Source organism: Dinoponera quadriceps, unplaced genomic scaffold (assembly GCF_001313825.1).
Source record: "Dinoponera quadriceps isolate SergipeBrazil2010 unplaced genomic scaffold, ASM131382v1 scaffold2600, whole genome shotgun sequence".
Taxonomy (NCBI): domain Eukaryota; kingdom Metazoa; phylum Arthropoda; class Insecta; order Hymenoptera; family Formicidae; genus Dinoponera; species Dinoponera quadriceps.
Genome location: NW_014556795.1, coordinates 1,625,018 through 1,644,492, shown reverse-complemented (window position 1 = coordinate 1,644,492; position 19,475 = coordinate 1,625,018). Strand labels below are relative to the sequence as shown.

Below are 19,475 nucleotides of genomic sequence, written 5' to 3'. Positions count from 1 at the left end.
TTTCCCCCCCCCCCCCTCTCTCAGGACGCTGCCCGACTGATCTGTACGTATACCTACCATCTCCACCACCACCGGAAGGATAACCGGAAGGATAACCGCCGCCACCCCCGCTAGGAGGATAAGAACCGCCGCCGCCCCCGCTAGGAGGATAAGAACCGCCGCCACCCCCGCTAGGAGGGTAATAACCGCCGCCACCCCCGCTAGGATAATAACCGCCTCCGCCTCCGCTTCCGCCACAAGTGGAACACTGACCACCTCCTCCTCCACCTCCGCCGCTAGGATAATATCCGCTCGGATACCCACCCCCGGATCCTCCTCCTCCTCCTCCTCCTCTCCCGCCGCACTTGTAGCAGGTGGCCCTCTTTTGACGGGACCCCGTCTCGTCGTACGGCTTCGAGGCCGACTCCACCATTCTCCGCGCCTCCTCCTCGGCCAATTTCAGCCTGAGCACCTTCGTCGTGCCGTTACGGTCGATCTTGTCGATCTTGTAGCCCTCGCTGTGCAGTCCGTCGGCAAATTCGTCGAGGTCGACGGGTAAGGACTCCTTCTCGTCCACCACCAGGAGAACAGTGGCGAACGGCTCTGCAAAGACGCATTTTTCACCTCGGCTTCGCTCCGCTGCCGCTTGCCATTCAACACGCGTCCGGCAGAATGAACAATTTATTCACCGTTTATTTGACAATCGTCGGAAGTTTTCCGCGCGCTGAGATTGCGTTATTCCTCTGGATTTGAAAGTATAATCCAATCTCAGCGCGGAGAAAAGCTTCCGACAGCTGCGAAATAGACGTCTCGCTGTGCGCGATTTTCACGAGATTTCTGCTTATTTTGCACTGTGTTAAACATCGGCGTGGATGTTAAATTTCACTCGCGATTAAGAGGGAAGATTGTGAAGAGAGAACAGAGTACCTCCTAGTGTACACCTTGCACTCACCCGTTATTTTCGGTACAAGCTCGGTGATTTCATTCTGGAACAATTCCTTCGACTCCAAATCCGCATTGCTGACGTTTTTCACAGCGTAGATATTAACAACGAAAACCGTGACATAACCTTCCTTGTCTTCCAGCGGCGGCGGCTGCAGGTCGGTCGGCAGTGTATGACCTTCGGGTCTCGTTGGCACTGATAATCGCGATAAAAAGGAAAAATTAAATTGATCATTACGTGAGAAAAATTAGAAGAGAGATTACGTCGACAGGCACGAAGGAGGAATCTTAAATTATTCGCGACCGGATTTATTCCAGCGTGCGCGTCCTCACGTCACCGTTATTTTCAAAGAGGCACGCGTTGTCGTCCGTTGCATGCCGAGTCGGTCGCCAAGTTTCCTCAAAATTTTTCTCTCGACTTTTCAACGTGACGTTTGAGATTCCGACGAGACGAACTACGAGTTGTTCGAGCAACGAAAATATTACGAATTTTAATGTTGCAACGAATCTATCGGCGAATTCGTGCAGGATAAATTCGATTAATCTGCTGAAGAATAATATGCAAGATACTTTTTCTATCTTCCTACGATGTTATACACACACTGATTGTTATTGATGTATTTCCGCCGTAGTGTTTCTCCTCGGGAATTGTCAATTGTTCGTAATCTAAATTTAAATCAAATGTTTGGCGCGTATAATTAAACAATCTTTCATAAGAACTGTTTTACATCGATGCGTTACATTTTAAATTATTATCAATTTATTTGCCTGACAATAGAATATAGAAATAGACTATAGTAGAGTTTCTCATTAAAATTCGAAATGCGGCTTAGAAGAAATTCAAAGTAAAAGTATAGGACGTCAACTTGAAGAAAGAAGCTAATATTTACGAGGAAACCAAACGTAACGCGTATGAAGGGAATTTTACGTAATATAATTACTACGATATCTTCTTTTCACGGAGGAGGAGGACATTCTACGGTGTCTTCTCGGTAATTTTCGCCACGAACAATCTGTCCACTCACCTGGAATAATATTCGGCAGCCCCGAGAGGGCCGTCACGAGTGAAAATATAAGCACTACGTTAAGAGCACGAACGGTCATCGTGAAGGCGTTCGGTGTTCCCAGGATGCACTGTATGCCGATCCTTTAATCTCGCCGCTTTTATAGTCATCGATTCGACGCGCGTGTGATCCTGATGTAATTATGTAACGCGGAGCCACCTCCACCGCTTCCCGCCGTTGCGCGCCGCGCCGCGGCGGACGCGGATTTTTGGATTTTCCGAGGGAATCCCCCTTACGATGAGCATGCGCGTTCGATGCTTTTTCGAGACCAAGATGCAATCGGAATAATGAGACCGGGATCAAGACAAACCCTAAGTAAGATCGCGAGCAAGAAGACGGCGGACCTCGCGACTCGATCGAACGCAGCGCGATATTTTCTCGCGCGAATATCTCGCGGCTTATCGGCGCTAATCATTCCCGCGTCGTGACGGATAACACCAAGGAAAACGTCCGTCAAGTTTCAAAATATAAGAAAGTTTCTGGTGATCGTAATGGTAATCGCGCGAAATCTCTTAAACGCGGTGTCTTCCTTCAAGAAGGTGCGAGAAGTTGCCTGATTATTGTTAATGACGTTGCAATTTTATTTTCGCGCGTTCTCGGTTGAAGTATCATTAGAATCTCGTGCTTGGAATGTGGCTGCCGAGAGGATACGAGAAACGTGTCCTACTGTAGTCCGGTCTCAACTACCGTAAATACGTTTCCATTTTCAAGGGGAAATACTGCGCGAGGGGGAAATAAATGTTCGACGCGATCGACGATTTTTACGAGTACGTCCACTTAAAAAGAGATCTTTATAGAGCTCCTTTACGTCGCGAGTACAGTACAGACGCGTTAATTACAACGAAATAGCCGGTATGAACAGCATGACGCTATGAAAGTCAACCTGAAAAATTGATGGCACCGTTAATTAACCACTTTTCGTTGCGCTCAAGGCGCTTTGGAGCACGAGAAAACGGCGACAGGGATAAGTATACGAAGGTGAAACGGCACTCCGGTCTGTTAAAGAGCTACTAAAATCTGTTAATAAACGCCTACCGAGAAATCACATCAACCGCTAATAAACTCCCTCCGAATGGCGTTATTACGCCTAATACGTGTATATTCCAGGCGCGTTCATCAGCTCGTCGCCGTTAATTAGTCTATAATAATTTTTAACTGTCCATCTCTCTCTCTTTCTCTCTCTCTGCTAAGGGATATTATATTATTTTTAATAAGAATAAGAACAAAGACAAGTGCAAGTACAGTCCATGACCATATCATTAGACACACTTTGATTCCTTAATAGAATACAGGTTAGGAGAAGAAGGGAAGCTAGTAATTTTATTTTTACTCGATTAGAATCATTTTCGGTGTCAAACAGCGTTTTCACCTCTGCAACCTTCCGAAGTCCCAAATCACTCGTTTCACCCATAATTTTTGCGAACAATATCAATATTTTTCACGCAAAAATTGATTTCTCTGTTAGTAAGCAAGGAGTCGGAAGTTTCGAGTCGCCGATAAACCAAAATAAAACTAAACCTCAATTGACACAAATCGCTCGAAACTCACGTCTGTTCTCATTATTATCAACGATGCAACTGACGCGGGTTCACACTTATTCAAGGTCATTGTAGCAGCCGAGTGAAATGACGATAAAAAATACCTTTTATAGAATAATAGTTCCTTAACATAATTCGATCGATAATTCGATAGACGAGCCGTATCATAAAGCTGGTCCTCGGGAGTCGATGAAATGTAAAAAATCAAGGTGCGTTTAATGATATGGCCGGGATTGTATATTGAGATGCGACACACAGTCGTCATCGGTAATCGTAACAGCTCGCCACGTCATGTGACTTTAATAATGGAATGATTCCCCGACACAAAGGCTATTACCGTGATTAAACAGTCTCGATGCATTAACATGGAGTAATGCTTTTCCAGGATTTCCCAACTCAAGCGCATGTGTCCTACGAGTAATCGGCGTGTATCGTCACTTTCAACACGGCCAGCTCCGTGTCTCTGAAAACATGACAGCGCGACCGTGGCCGCCATTTCCATGATTGATCTCGGGAATTTTGCGACGCTGTAATTTTGTATTCGACTTTTGATTTGGAAGCCATCGACGAAACTTCGAGATCAGCCAGCTTTCCGGCTTACATCATACACGTGACTTTCGTATTTCTTCGAGTACAACCTGTGCGCGTTCTATTTCAGTCCGACGTTGATTTTAATTACACACTTCAAAACTGTTAATTCCTGTGCTAGTTAAAACTGCGCCCGGGAGTTACGACCAAGTCACACACGTAGATTCAGCTAATATTTCTTGTTTGCCTCTCTAAGCTGAGATTAAATGTACATTGCATTCGCCGATCCTGTTATTGCGTGTCGGTATTACTTGTTCGTATAAATTTTCGCGTCTCCTCTCATCGATCATGAAAGTATCGTTTTGCTTAAAAAAGAAAAAAAAAGAGAAAAACATCGAAACGAGTTTCCGGGTGTGTTAACAGAATGCATGACGTAATAATATGCACAGGATGGTTGCAACAGTTTTTTCTCACATATTTCGGAACACGCAAAAAACATGAAGCGAACCTATGATTCACGAATATGCGCAGTAGATGGCCAGATACCTGTCGAAATTGCATATGTGTGTGTCAAAATTACGTATATTTAATATGTATACGTAATTTTGACATCTGTCTGACCATCTGCTGCGCATGTTCGTGAATCGTAGGTTCGCTTCGTTGTAATTTTTACATGTCCAAAAAGAAAAAAACTGTTGCAACTGACTGTATCTAACATTACGTTACATTTTCGGGATTTAACTTACACGACGTTACAATTAATTTCGTAAATTGTACAACGGACAGTTTAACTGACAGTAATAATTAACCGACGGATTTGCAATTCATTCATCATTGCGACCAAAGTAATCAGCATCGCTAAGTAACAGTTTCTGTTCGTGCATCGCAATAACGCCGCTTCTGTGCTATTTTTATCTCGTCTTCTCTCATTTCGTCACACGCGTGTAATGACTTGTCAATTAAATGTTCTCTTCGCTACAATGTTTCCTATTTACGTCACTGATAACGCGATGCGCGTCCACAGGCGGAAATAATTAGCATTACTGAGAAAATACAGAGAGAAAGAGGGAGGGTGGAGGAAGGCTTGCAGATTCGATTTTCTGGTCTGCAATTACGGCCCGTAATTACTTGCGGCTCGTTACTAGGAACATCTAGTGTACCGTATAACCGATTTATTTGAATTGTGCGTAACTAAAACCACATACGGGCTGTGGATAACGCGTCTTATCTTCTTGTTGACTACAAAGGAATGCCAAGTCCGTTTAACCTTGACTGATCGAGTGAGATCGCGCGAATGCAGAAATAATAATCACGAGGGAAGCGATGGTAAGCAATGGGAAGTAACAGAGAACTTGAAAATAAAAATAGATTTCATTTTGCCATTTACTAGAACAGAACACGGAGGAACATCGGTCGGTGCATTCGGTCATTGTGTTCGTTAGTTGGTTTATATGATACCAGCTCTGCATCCATTATTGTAGTCTTCATTGATAAACATCTACGGACGGATAATAGCCGCATAATTGGGGTATAGATAATGGGCGCAAATCGTGGAAGCAGATTTATTCCCCGAGAGAGAGAGAAAGAATTGGGGAATAACGTAATTCGCGTGTGCGCTCGTCCGCTTGTTCTCACGATTCGAACCGGTATCGGCGTTGCCGGTATATCTGCCTGATGAGCATACAAAAAAAGTCATAAAAGCCAGTAATTACTAATGGATGATACACTCGTGATTGTTCCGGCTGCTGCATGCATCTTTGTAAAAGGTTTCATCTGCAATGGAATTTTTAATACAGCGTGAGCTTCCATCGGCGGTATTGAGTGTCTTGTGCAATTTTCAAGATACGTTGTCTATCGGTGCCGTATTTTTAGTGGCGCATTAAGGAGGGTCCACTCATAAATTTCACACTTACCAAGCAACATTGAGCTTCTATACATTTATTTCGTTATCTAAATAATAATTTGTTACAAATATCTCAGTTCTCGTATGGTCGATCTTTTTCTAATTGCACGAGCAACGAATTAGATAATATTTCAATGCAGTGCAAGTTTCATCGAATTCTTATCAAAACTTATTTCACGTTGCCACCTTTAAGATGAAATGAGTTTTGTTTTAGAACTTTGACAAGCTGATATAGCTTAATTTAGATGCAATCGATGGAAATTTTAATTTGATTTCTGACGAATTTCATTTTATCGTAATTCTAAAGCTTTTATTTTATTTATACTGAAGTAACGTCGATTGTTAAGGTTCCTTAGCTCAAAAGTCCTTATTTAAAGCCGACATTTATATCAGCTCCGAATCCGAATACCTTTCGGGATTTTCGGAGACTACGCTTTCAGAGACGCCAGTTCGTCCACTTCTTTCTTCGCACACTCGAGTTATTAGTGTTCGCGGAATAACTGTCTCCGAATGCGGAAGTGGCCGGCCGGTGGCGACCGCACGAACGTTCCTGAGTGTGTGCATGTGCAATTATCTCCTACGGCTTAGGAAATTAACGCTACACGCCAGGACACCGCGGGGATTTTCTCGGCTATCAGTAACTTAGTCATGCGCGTTATTTATCGGCAACTCCGTGCGGATTAATTGATAGAAGACGGCACCGATTAGCGGTCGTTATATGTTCAGCCGGCCGTATTGCCGTGCTCGTCATTATGTCACTGTTATTAACCGGGGCCGTGTTATCAAGTAAAAATCGATCGATACGACGACGACCTCAACCTTACGCGCGGCAACCTCTCCCGTAGGCAACCGTTCGCCCATTCGTCGTTAATCGTACGAATCGCCGAACCCCGTGGATAATTTCCGACCGGTTCCACGATAATTGCTTTCGCCGTAGGTTTTTGCGAGTCAAACCGAGACGATCGGCGGGTGAGTCAGTGCCGAGACCTTGAATCACATCGGTGAACACGCATCCCGGGCTTCGAACGCCATAGATTCGGCTAGACTTTCACCGATGATTCCGATCTAGCCGTTCCGCGTGACCCGACGGGTTTGATTTCAGGAATTTTTTCTGCCATAGATAGAGAATGCGTCTATGCTGGAAAAAAAGTTCCGTCGTATTTAGCACACGTGTTCGTTTGATTCGGATTCGTTCGATAACAACGTAATTTAATATCAGTATCATTTTGTTCGAATGAAGATATTGTTGTTTCATTAACGCGAACCATGTTTGATAGGAGAACAGTATTAGTTGGAGGAATTAATATTTCCTTTTAAAAAAATTGTATCATACTATATATTAAATGTTGTTCCATACTGTGTGAAACAGAAAGAAGTTCTTTAACACGTCGAACGAAACGGCGCGTAATGAATTGATTGATCTTAAAATAAATAAATGTTACGTATACATTTTGATTAAAGAACGAGACGAACTTTTCGACCCAATAATTTCATATATTTCTTCTTTGTCGAATAAACATTTCGAGCCTTTGTATTCGCGTGTTCTGCGGCCGTGAAGGTGTATATAAGCGCGCGACATCTTCTCGGAAGTCGGATTCACGGAAAGACAGGTACTACTCCACCGAATCTGTCGATGATTAATTTCTGACATCGCTATTCTTTGATGACTTACGAATGAAATAAATAGCCAATTACCTTAGTTTAATCTATCAATGGTTATTTAAATCACAGTACTATTGTAATCGGCAGATTAGTCGAAAAATCAGCGACACGTGTTCTCCGTCATTATATAATGTTATCAGTATCATAATGATTCCGCAATATGAGAATTTTTATGAACACATTCGTTGACCAAAGTACTGTAATTTTAATAGGACCTTTTGCGGCATTGATTTAGTCACAAATGTGCCGCAAAATACGGATCATAGTTAGTTATTAGTTTGTTTTTACTTAGATATCAATTCGCCGGAGTCAGGCAGCGCGACAGCTTCTTGCGAAGCGCGGAATATCAATCACGATCTACATACCCGCATAATTTGCAAAATAACTTAAAAGATATCCGAGGGATATTCGGATAATATTGGAGGATGTTAACACCTCGATACCATCCGTTGATATTCTCATCGAAGGTAACCGGCAGCGTCAACAAGGCAGGCTTCCTGTTATTTCAGAGGCTGTACAGCCGTATTATGCAAGCTCTTCCAAAGATGTCGCGATGGGTTCAAGATCGCACTTCGACCTTCGCAATCCTTATTGACGCATTGACCGTCACCTACTCCGCGCAAATTCAAGTCTGGCAACGTGATAAGCGTGTAAACAAGAATTTATGACAATTGTCATGCTAATTACTATTTGCAAGTGAATGCCGAGTTCGAAAGTAAGTCAAGTTCGTTTTGTTTTCTTAAGTAAATGAATCCTGCGCTCGGCGAATAGTGATCCTGACATAAAAGTATTGACGTAGCCTCATTGTTCTTTGTATTAAAATGAAATGAGACGGGAGATTCCAAGGAACAACAATCCGCCCTTAAAATCGGTATTCCTTCCTGTCGTACGAAAATAATATTTTACAATGTTTCTCGCGCGCATTATCGCGATCGAATATGTTTTTCATGTGAAGGAAAGCCCCAGGACGTTATCTTCTTTTGACCCTTTTGATCCCGCATTAAGCAAGATTCATATTTCATTGCAACTTATCTTCTCGCGAATCAGTTTCTCGGAAGCGCGATGAAGCACGTAGGATTTTTAAGTAAGAGGAGAAATAATAAATTACATCACGAGCCTCGGTAATTGCTATCGTAGCTCAATTGGTGCTGTCATCTATATATAGTCGTTCCTACTACCGGATATTTCTTACGAGTCGGATTACGAAGAATAATACGAAATTGCTACTGAGCGCGGGACGAATTCAAAATTACGGAATCGAGTCTAAAGGGGTGTCTGAAAGCGCAAACCGTGCCAATCGTCACATATTTGTAGTTTTGGTCAACGCGAACGAATAGTCCTCTACATTTTGCGAACAACACGCAAAATTGCGAGTTATTAATGATTAAAAATGGCCGTATACAGAGGCTACTTTAATCAAGTCGAAATTTTGCGTGTTGTTTGTAAATATGTGCCCGGTAAACGAGGAATTGTTAACACAATGTTATTACGATGATGCTTTATAACATGTAACGTTTTCAAATGTGTAATTCTTAATGTTGTGTACAACGTTTCTGTTGACAATATTGGGCCGAAACGCGAAAAATAACGTTTCTGCGCCATAATTTTAATAATTAAAAATACAGTATATTGTCAAGTAACCGGTTTGAAAAGATTCATAAAATATCACGTGGAAATGTTCACAAAATCCGCATTAAATCAATGTTGTAAAAGATCGATTTAACGTTTCTTGGTTACCGGATGACGAACGGCTTGCGTCAGGCACCTTACATAAACAATACATCACAACCTTAACAAGCTATTGGTTTGATCCTTTTATTCATTCCATTTGGCGATGATAAATAAAAAAAAATCATTCTATCTACAGAGTCGTAACTTTTAATGTGAGTTGCATGCTTGAAAGAGACGCGACCGTCTCCCTTCATTAACGCGCCGTCGCCTTCATACGACATCGAGCAATTCTCCGACAGCCCGCGCGAGATCGGAAATAATATCGCTGTCGTTTTCCTGTTTAGAAAGCACTTCACCTCGAACGTGTCGCAACGGAATAGCCTGACTTCGCGCGCTCCCACCTTCGGGGAACCTCACGAAGGATCCCGCTTCGGACGACGCGATTCCGTGCCCATTTCCAGCGGGCTGAGCGTTGACCCGCACCACGGTGCTCCCACCTTGATACCCCGAGGCCGACGTACCTTCGGCGTGACCTTCGCCGAAGGAATCCCCAGAAACGTAACCGGAAGGTGCGCCGTTCGTTCGTCCGTCGACATTCCGATGCGAGAACGACGCGAAACTCGGAGCGTATCCCGAGATGTGCGCTCGACCGGGCGACGAGAACGCGTGGTCCAAAGGACTCGTGTCAATTTGAGAAGCTGAGTCACCGGCCGAATATCCGTGAGGCGAAGAGCTCACTTCGACGTGAAGGCTCGGCGATCCGTGAAATTGGCCGTCATTCCAAGACTCCCGCGGCCGAAATTCGGGACGTTTGATCGACAAACTCGGCCGGGGAAATACCCTCTGATTTGGTCGCCACTTGTGAATGTGAATCGTCGGCGTTTGTTGCCGATTGGACGTATCGTGGGCTTCGATGATCAACATCGGCCTTCTTTCATCGTGCGGTCTCGAGACGGTCAAGGTGGGTCGGCCGAAACGTCGGTCTGAAAAATCACAGTTTTAACCGTCGACCACAACGAAGGCTTCGATAATATCGATGCTGTTACATAAGCTGGAATCCAAAATGATGCATCGATTGATACACAAACACATAATATTATCGAAATTTATGTATATACTTGTATATATTTTTCACGTGCACTTTCAACTGCGCTTAAGCTCTGATCGGTCCTTCTCACCGCTAATACCGCGATCGATAAATTTACTTGCCATTGTACTCGTTGCTCGGACCAACATTGCTCCATGTCGGTCGATTTGGATATCGCACATTGATAGCGCCGGCTTGCGAAAAGGATTGTTCCTGACTAACGCCACTTACGGCAGAAGATTGCGAGGCACCGACGGAAGAAGCAGCGCTGGTAACAGCTCGTCCATTTTCAACCACTCCGAACGAAGTTGCAGCTGCCTCGCCGAAGCTGAGAGAGTGGCTTTCGGTTTTCGCATCGTTACCATTACTGTAAGCTTTCGCACCCGCGGTGGAGATCCCCGACAGTCCTGCCGCGACTGTCGTCGATTTGCTCACGGAAACCGGGGATCTGTAAAATAATCGTTCTCTGCCACACGTGCTCCTCTGAAACAAACACTCAGAAACGTCGGCTTCAACAGCCGAGACACTCGGGCAAAATAACACCGGAGCAAACTGAAATTACGCGTTTTCGTGCGATGAAAAATGAATAGGGAATATTATGCCGAATGCGCTCGACCATTCTGGCAAATTGGGACCGACGTCGCGCAAAACGTTATGTAAATATTAACGAGCGGAGATATCTCGTTTCGAAATGTTCACGTGTCCGCTCGAATCCGCCTGGCTTTCTCCCGCGCGAATATCAATTATAAATAGCGTTTACGTTCAAGTAAATATTTACTTAATCCGAATAAAACGAACTTAACTCTAATCCGGGTCTGTGGAAGCTAAACGCTAGATATAAGTGCGTAAAATTGTAATTTAAACGAAAACCGGATTATTCCTATTTCCTGCGGACTTGTACGGTTTCTTTTCCGAGGGTAAAAAAATTCGTTTAGTAAAATTCGTGTGTTCGGTGAAATTATTACTAAAGTAATATTATTTCTCAACCAATAACTTCATTTAACTTCGCTTTAAACATTATTGTTTCATTAAATATTATTGTTTAACGCATGATGTATTAAGCTCATTTAACTTTAGTCGAGCGCGCAATTATCTTCTTTATTGAAGGAAACAAATGTGACGGAACACATGTGAATTTTTCTACCTTCGGGAAAGAAATCGAGAGATTCGCGGAAAAATGAACAAGAAAGACAGATTCTTCCCCCGAGCTTTCAAAGCTACGCGTAAATTAATTCAGACGACATCCTCGTTACATTAATTCGCCATGTTAACTCACGCATTTATTACAGATCTAGAATTTGGCCTCTCATACGCCTAATTTCAAGACAAATTCGACTTAACGATCCAAGAGACTATGTGTTCCGAGTAAAATAATGATTCCACACGTTCCGAGTGAAATAATTACTCCGATGTTCCTTAACGAACATTCACTCGGCAAAATTCACAATTTAACCACCCTTTTCTCTCCAGTGTGGCATTTCGTACACACCCATCATTGCCGAAGCCCGCGGGGTGGTCGTAGCTGTTACTTTCCGAGAGACTGATACCATCGAGGCTCGCACCCAGGCTGACGGAGTGTGCATTGTTACGCCCCGCGTTCAAACCGATAGTCGCCGTGACAGGGATGAGGGAAAGGAGACGGGCCTGAGGTTCCCCATTGCTCGACATCTTGACGACCGACTCCGGCGTTAGTTCCGGCGGCGTGTTCCATCGTCGCTCGTGCTCGTTCCTGAAGTGCGCTCGCACATCGTCTGCACAATGAAGAGCGTTTGCTCAAGCATCTAGAAGCCCAGGAAGCGAAGGGAGGAACGGAGCTTCTCGTATTTCAGCAAATTGTTTCTGCAACTCGCGTCAGTTACTCGGGGAATGAGGGTGACTTTATTGAGGGGGGGCGCAGCGTCATTGCAAATCCCTAACTCGACGTCTCTTCTACGTACAGTCAGTGTCACCGGTGCGAGAGATGCATTAACTATGCAATTAATTTCACTATGCCGATTAATTTGTAGAATTCGACGTGCGAGTCGGTCTCGAAAGTACTGTAGAAAAATTACCATGAAAATTTGTAACGCTGGAATATATCGGAATTATTATCGAAACTACCGTATATGTTGTAATCTTTGGTGATGTATATCATCTACACGTCGTTAAAGATTGCAACGCACGATAGTAACGTCGATAAAATTTGTCGTGATTTTTATTACAATATTTTAACACCAAGCCCACAATTTCGACTCGGCCGGGTGCGTCACCGAATATTTGACCGTGTCAATTGATTCGGTAAAGTAAGAAGGCGAGCACGCGTTTGTACACGACGGGTAAATCGCGAGGATCTCTCGCTCGGTCGCACGCTTGAGTAAGCCTCTCGACGTCGATTGTAAACCAGCTTTAATAAACGCATCATGCTAGTCTCGTGCTTTTGCGCCGTGTAAATTCGCAATCGAATGGATACCGCTGACCGTCTCCGCAGACTATTCCCGCGATCCCGCGCATTACAATTCCGCCGGTTTTATGTTATTACCGCGCTCACAGCTACCGTGTTTTTCCAAGAGCGTAATGAAGATAAGCGAGGAATGTCGTTAGCACCGCAAAAGCTGCGGATGCTGTGCTGTTACTAGTATATAAATTTTGCTGCGCTTTAACAAAGGAACAACGAAGCAGCGTAATGCTTCAAGTCGTGTATATAATTTTACGATTGCAAATATATAAATGCGAAAAGAAGCAAACATCTGAATATATGTACATACGTATTAAATACATAAAAATATATAATGAAAATAATAATTGAATAATTGAATAATTGAATAATTGAAAATATGTATAAAAAATATATATATTACAATAACTATTTCCTTTTTACATGTCTTCTTATTTGTCCATGTCTGATATTGTTGATCGTAAAATTTGGTGAGTTAAACCTTAACGAAATAAACTGAGCGAAGATGCGACAGCGCGACGACTGTTGTTCGTTTTCGAAAAACTTGAAACTTGGTACTAACACCATCCACTACGACCGTCACGACCGCACACAACAGGTTGAAAAAGTACATCTCTGGCTGGCGACACTCGCGGCATAATACTCGGTGCATAAATTTTTCTCCTTGAGGTCGTCGATATCGCGACAGACAACACGCGACACGCAACACTTGTATTTTCAGCCTGCCAAAATATTTCTCTCACCTGCCTGCGCGAACGACAGCACGGATGCTAATAGGAGAACACTGCCGGCGCTCTTCGCCATGTCTGAAGATGTTCTGACTTGGCTATGCCCACTCTGTGCCCTTTTTGAATAACTACGTACGACCTTAGTGACGTTATTAACATGCGGGACGCGTTGGCCCACGTAATACTCCTCGGGAGAATCGTCGTGCGATGACGCAAACTACGAGAGTGAAATGCGATTCTCAATGACTATTCGACAGTCGATAACAGAAAGCCTCTATCGAATTTTTGCCGAGGAATAATTAATTAACAGTGTGTTTCGAGAAATCCTAGCGGGAAAAAAATATGCAACCTCTGAAATTTGTCCTGTGGAATTGTTAACATTGCATTTCATGTCGGTCTATCTAAGTTTTTCTAAGCATTTCGGACTATCTAAGTAAGAAACCATCGAGTAATTAACACGATCAAAGAGAGAGAGAGCGATTTATTTCATTGTTAATAATATGAATAATATTATTTTATCATACGTGATAATATTTCATTATAATAACACTGGTCAACAAGCTTCGTATCCTAAATTGTGTCCTTTTTGAATTTTAGTTTCTCCATTTATATTTATGAATTGTAATAGAAAATGACAATTAAAAAATGTTATTTAGCTGTAGTTCAAAAAATAGAGGCTTCATTTGAATTTTTGTAATTTAATAGTGCATGAGGCATAGTAATAATATAAAAATAAAAGAATATATTTTTATTATAATTTATATTTCTTATATTTCATATATTTCACACTACAAGAAAAACTAAAATTCTTCTCAAATATTATATTATTAGGCGTTTTTTAACGAACTCGAAATAAAGAATGCAACGAAAGAATAGGAGCTGTCTTGATTTTCCTACGGGAAATTAAAAGATATGTCTCATTCATAAATTCTTACAGAACTATTGTATACATCATCTCAAAGTAAAAAATTAACTGTAAAAGAAACGATTTTGAAGACATTCCTTTTTCACTACACCGTGAAAGTCTTAAATATCAAATTCCCTTGAGATTGTTGTTCATTACATGATGGCAAAATTAAAACCAAATTTTTATTCTAATTGTTAAATTTGCGATCAACATCACAAAAATTAACGAGAATTGACAGTTCAAATTCAGGATACAATTTTTACGTCGATCTACGTAATAATACTTATAACAACATTACTAATTATAGCATTCACTTAACATATTACAGCGTTAACAATTAAATTAACTTACTATACAACTCATCGGCTACTGGACCTTTAATACTACCGGAGCTTCAACTCGCAAGAGAGATTTCACATAAACTTATCCGACACAATGGACATTAATCATACTTTTACTACGAAGAGAAGAGCCGGCAGAGGTTTTTCCGTTTATGACATTCCTTGTGGATATATCGCTATTCTAATTCATCAATACGGTCGCATAAATCGCGAAAACTAATTACGCTAAAGCGCGCGATTGATCATTTATCTGTCGGCGATCTGCTCATTTGCGGTTTGTCAGCGATGCCTGCGCGTTCTGCGCGTTTATATACTGTTACCTGTGTGACTCACCATGCTCATTCATTAAACGTACATTATTCAGTATAATATTTCCGCGTTATACGGTAAGTAGCTCTAATAATCTCAACTGCTAAATCCCTCATCTCGCAATTTCTATTACGTTCGATACTTCGGCCATGCGTTAACGAGTTCGCTACACCGTGCTCGGTACGAAAATGTAATCCCCGACGTCGCTGAGATCAGAGGATCCTCGAATGTTACACGAACAATATCGTGCTCTCCAGTCATAAAGGTTCATTACAGGTGATGTCGCATGAATCGTAAATTTAGAAATCTGCACGATACACCTGCCGAATCAAATCCGAATAAAACATGGTTGAGCCTTTCTCGCTTTAATCGCACTGAGAGGAAGATTCCCTCAAATTCGCTCAATTTCATCGCATCCAAAGAAATTTCATCACTGGCATGCTCCGAGGGAACTAACGTTTCGATTGATAAGTACGATTGTTTGACATTTCAACGGAAATACGTATCTTTACCTTAAATAAAGGATTTGGTTGAAATGAAAGATAATTTTCTTACGAAGAGATTTCGTATATGTTGTTTCTGTGATAAAACAAATTTTCGTGAAATTAATAGAAATATGAAATCTGAAGGAATCTTTTCTCTGTGGGACCCGCGAATTTTGCGGCGCATGGTGGATCACGGAGATCCGGATGACACCGCGCGCGTTTGATTTTGGAGAACAATGAGCCGGCAGCGAGCGTTGTTCTCCGATTAATGCGCAGGATGTAATCACGCTGGGTATTTCCCAGACCCGATCGCGTCAGTCGATCGCACTTGAGGAAAAAAAAAGGGAATTCGCACAAGGCTGCAGACGATTGGAGGTGGAAAGTATTTTCGGCCGCACGGTTTGATCGAAAGTTTTCGCGTCGGAAGCACATTTCACGATCGGGTGACAAATACCGCTCGTTTAAGGTACGACGCAACGGTACCTTCTCGAGAGAAAGAGAGAGATGACGCGAACGGAGATGATCTCGGAGAAAAATCCCGAGTCGAAATTTTAATGCTACTCTGACGCTCTTAAAGATAGTTCGCGCCTACTTGGACGGCTTATAAACTAATGAAAACCTACTTTGACGATATTTACTTACTTTAACTTCTCTTTTGAATCTATAATTCTGCAGATTGAACTTAAACGCTATCTTCGTCATTCTATTTTAACGCTAAAACAACGAAAACGGATATTGAAGACGTCAACGGAATCAAAGTAGGGGTTATCATATTATTAGAAAGGAAATCGAATCTATTTTACTATCTAAGCTCCTACTACGTAGTAGAATTCAAGATTTAACAGAGGGCCAAAATTTCGGACGCTATCGAGCGGCCGTGAACTCGAGAAACTGGGAAAGGAGAGTCTCGCTCGAGAACGTCATTTGACATCTGCGCTTCTTCTTTTCGGCAGACGAAGGAACAAATTATGCACACACACACATACGCACACACTCGTCTCTGGATGGAAACGGTACGGTGAATCCACCGTGTCGCCGCAGAAATTTGGCGGTTGTCCGGTTACACGCCGTCGTCGCAACTGTGCAAACAAAAATACAAGTTTCTGGGCGAGGCGAATAATACGGCCGGTTAATTGACGTCGCTCGATAACCCCCCTTGCATTTCCGTCGCGCTCTCCGTCTTTCACCGGGAACGGGATATTTTTCTCGATTATTGAGAAAACACGCGTTAACCTGAGTCACGTCGCGCCATGACTAACGAGTAATAACACCGTGGGGCACAAAAGAGAGACGCGTTCGCGTTCGCACAGACATTTTATTCGCGCCGGGCGTGTAATTCGCTCGGATGACACGGTTCCGCGAATGCCACCGAGAAGGTACTAATTTGATAGCTGCCACCCGATAATCAATCGCGCGCAGTATTATCCTGATCGGACTGATTGGAAAATACGCGTCTGTGCGGCTGAGCATCGAGCTCCTCGTGACTCCTGGCCCGTAGAGGCCACGGAACGACGGGGTAATCGCGATTATCCCCGATCGATTATAAACAGGAGGCGTCTAGCAGGATGTGAAAACCGGTCGCGATCGTGTACCTACAGCAGGCCATTATTATTGATAAACAGTTACACGCAGATCGTCCACCGTCGTTGATAAGATTCGATGAAATATCGGCCGTCGAATGCGACAGCTGATAGTATCAGTCGGATGCACACGCGGCCGCGCATACGCATATTGAATGTCGGACGCGACGGGAGGAGGGGATTTCTTGTAATTAAAGCCGATGAAATAAACCGCGGAGGAAAGCGCATATTTTGTATCTTAAAAATGTATCGGGTTATAATTTCATTATTATATATAATATATAGTACCTTTTAACACGTTCACGGCCGATCACGCGATATCGCGTGACGCGAGTTCTCGCCGAACCGGCCGATCATCGGCGTTATCGCGTAATAGATATTTAGAGTACATAAATCCTATGTGCATAATAATAAAAGCGTATAAATAATATATTAACTTATTTTGAGCACAATAAAAATTAAATAAAAAAAAAAAGAAATTTGGCCACCACACGAAATTCCAATTTTCAGCTTGGCAATGAACGTGTTAAGCGCTGTAATAGTGTGATGGGTCTCTAGCGTATTGAGAATCGTTGCTCCTCTGTAGTCGCGCAGAAAAATATATTTCGCCGGCACGGTAAATTTTTCAGTTACTTCGCGGACGACAGAAAGATTTGTCACACGGACGAGATCATTTTACCGTTGCGATTCTAATTCCGTGCGGCTGAAGAGGAAACCATAATGTTTCAATATTGCGAGATCGTAGACGTAAAAAGATCTTGAAATTCGAAGTATTAGAAACTGGAAGAAAATAAAAGAAAATGAAATCTCCCATAAAATCTCGTTGATCAGGAAGCTAATTAGCTAAATTACGAAATAACGAGTAACGCAGAAATTAATCACGGAGAAGACGCGTGTCTCGCAGCATCCTTCAGTATAACAACGAGGCGGCCTTAAGCGCGCCGGGAAAATTATCCGCTCTTCTAATTACTCCGATTCCGCAAGTTAATAAAAACGTTAACTGGATTCTCGCGAATGCAAGCATTCCTTAAGGCTTCACGCAAATGACACCGATTGTGTAATTTTCAGCCTGGCCTTTCGTTCCGTACGAAAGAATCCTTCACGATCGCGTCGCGTATATCTTAGCATTACGAAACAAGATTCGTAGGAGAGAAAAAGTTTTCACGATCACTTTCGCGTCCCCGTTACGTCTTTGTCTTATCGCCGGGTTATCACAGCACGTATTCCGAGCTGGGATCCGCGTGTTCCCCAAATAAAAACAGCGAGAGACAAGAATTCGAGCAAGATCACGGCCAAGGTTCGAGCGATTCCTCTCAATTAAAAACGGCAGAGTTGATTGTAAACAAGGAAGATTGGAGCGTTCAGCGAATTCGGGGACGTGCAAGAATGTTAAATAAATCAGCCAGCTTATAATTCGATAACGTAGCAAGTTCTCGCGAACGCAATTACAAAGTACGAAAAAATCTTCTTCCTCTTAATTTTCAGGGATTAATCTTCGAACCTTGATGACTTCATTTATAAAACACAATCATCGCTGAGAAATCCACGAGGAATAAATGCGCAATTTCTTTGGCGGATCTTAAGTAACCCTACATTGAGAGAAACTATAGCTATTTTCGATGCCGAGCATAACCTTTTTTATAGTTTTACCTGCAATAATAATAGTAACAACACGCATGTAAAGTCATTATCATTAACACTATAGTAATATTTATTAGAAAATCGATTGTCTTGACTATAATCCCTTCATTACGTTCATTACAGTTGCAAATGTCAAATATTTTTCTCTCAGTGTGCACCGAAAAAAGGATTCGGTAATAAGTACTAAAATTTGATGAATATTCCCCGCCCAGGTGTTCGATTATTTACTTGATTACGATAAAATAATTTCATTATAATATATAAATATAGAAGTAAATTACTCGCAGCGATCGAGAATTTGGTCGGCAAATGTTCACGGAAAATTTTCGCGCTTATTACCGAATCCTTTTATCAGTGTATAAAGTCACACGTCGATTTGCGATCCAATCGCGGGAGCAACACCGACATCGGGAAATCACAGTGTTGGTGGATTTTCGCTCGAACGACGATCGCAATTGTACGAGGCGCAACGGACCGATGGATTTCCGCCGACGCGATGGATTTCCACCGACGTGTGCACATTTTTGGAGGCGCGCACATCCTGGACGATTACGCGCGCCGATGCTTATCGGCGACGTGACGCAAAATTTCTCCCGGAGTTTTCACGAACGGAGTATCGCCGGAGGACGGCCAGGAGGCAACGAGGAGCCGATACGAGCGAATGCTATATAAGATG

At 42.7% G+C, this 19,475-nt stretch overlaps 2 protein-coding genes across 3 annotated transcripts in view; both read right to left on the bottom strand.

Annotated features, from left to right (window-relative positions):
• Positions 1–2,079, bottom strand: part of LOC106748249 (glycine-rich protein 2-like) — a 4,599-nt gene extending 2,520 nt beyond the window's left edge. The window contains exons 1-3 of the mRNA XM_014626586.1: positions 1,947–2,079; positions 932–1,117; positions 58–582 (exon numbers count right to left, since the gene is read on the bottom strand). Of these exons, the coding sequence (XP_014482072.1) occupies positions 58–582; positions 932–1,117; positions 1,947–2,025 (790 nt within the window). The 5' untranslated portion in view covers positions 2,026–2,079. The remainder of the gene's footprint in view (positions 1–57; positions 583–931; positions 1,118–1,946) is intronic.
• Positions 2,080–9,417: 7,338 nt separating this feature from the next.
• On the bottom strand, positions 9,418–13,630 carry LOC106748243. Of its 2 annotated transcripts, none has more exons than XM_014626581.1 (4): positions 13,552–13,630; positions 11,864–12,125; positions 10,497–10,822; positions 9,418–10,270 (listed from the first exon to the last, which is right to left on the bottom strand). In XM_014626581.1, exons 1-4 carry the CDS (start codon positions 13,610–13,612, stop codon positions 9,558–9,560), a joined length of 1,362 nt encoding a protein of 453 aa, XP_014482067.1. In that variant the 5' UTR covers positions 13,613–13,630; the 3' UTR covers positions 9,418–9,557. The 2 variants fall into 2 exon arrangements, with proteins under 2 accessions (XP_014482067.1, XP_014482066.1); XM_014626580.1 differs by lacking the exon at positions 13,552–13,630 and adding an exon at positions 13,371–13,545.
• Between the last annotated feature and the right edge of the window lie 5,845 nt (positions 13,631–19,475).

Coding starts and splice junctions, on each gene's coding strand:
- LOC106748243 (XM_014626580.1), bottom strand. CDS start 13,446: ATGCCGCGAGTGTCGCCAGCCAGAGATGTACTTTTTCAACCTGTTGTG. Junction 12,126..13,370: donor TGACGGTCGTAGTGGATGGT/GTTAGTACCAAG, acceptor TTCATTGTGCAG/ACGATGTGCGAGCGCACTTC. Junction 10,271..10,496: donor TCCGAGCAACGAGTACAATG/GCAAGTAAATTT, acceptor GTGATTTTTCAG/ACCGACGTTTCGGCCGACCC.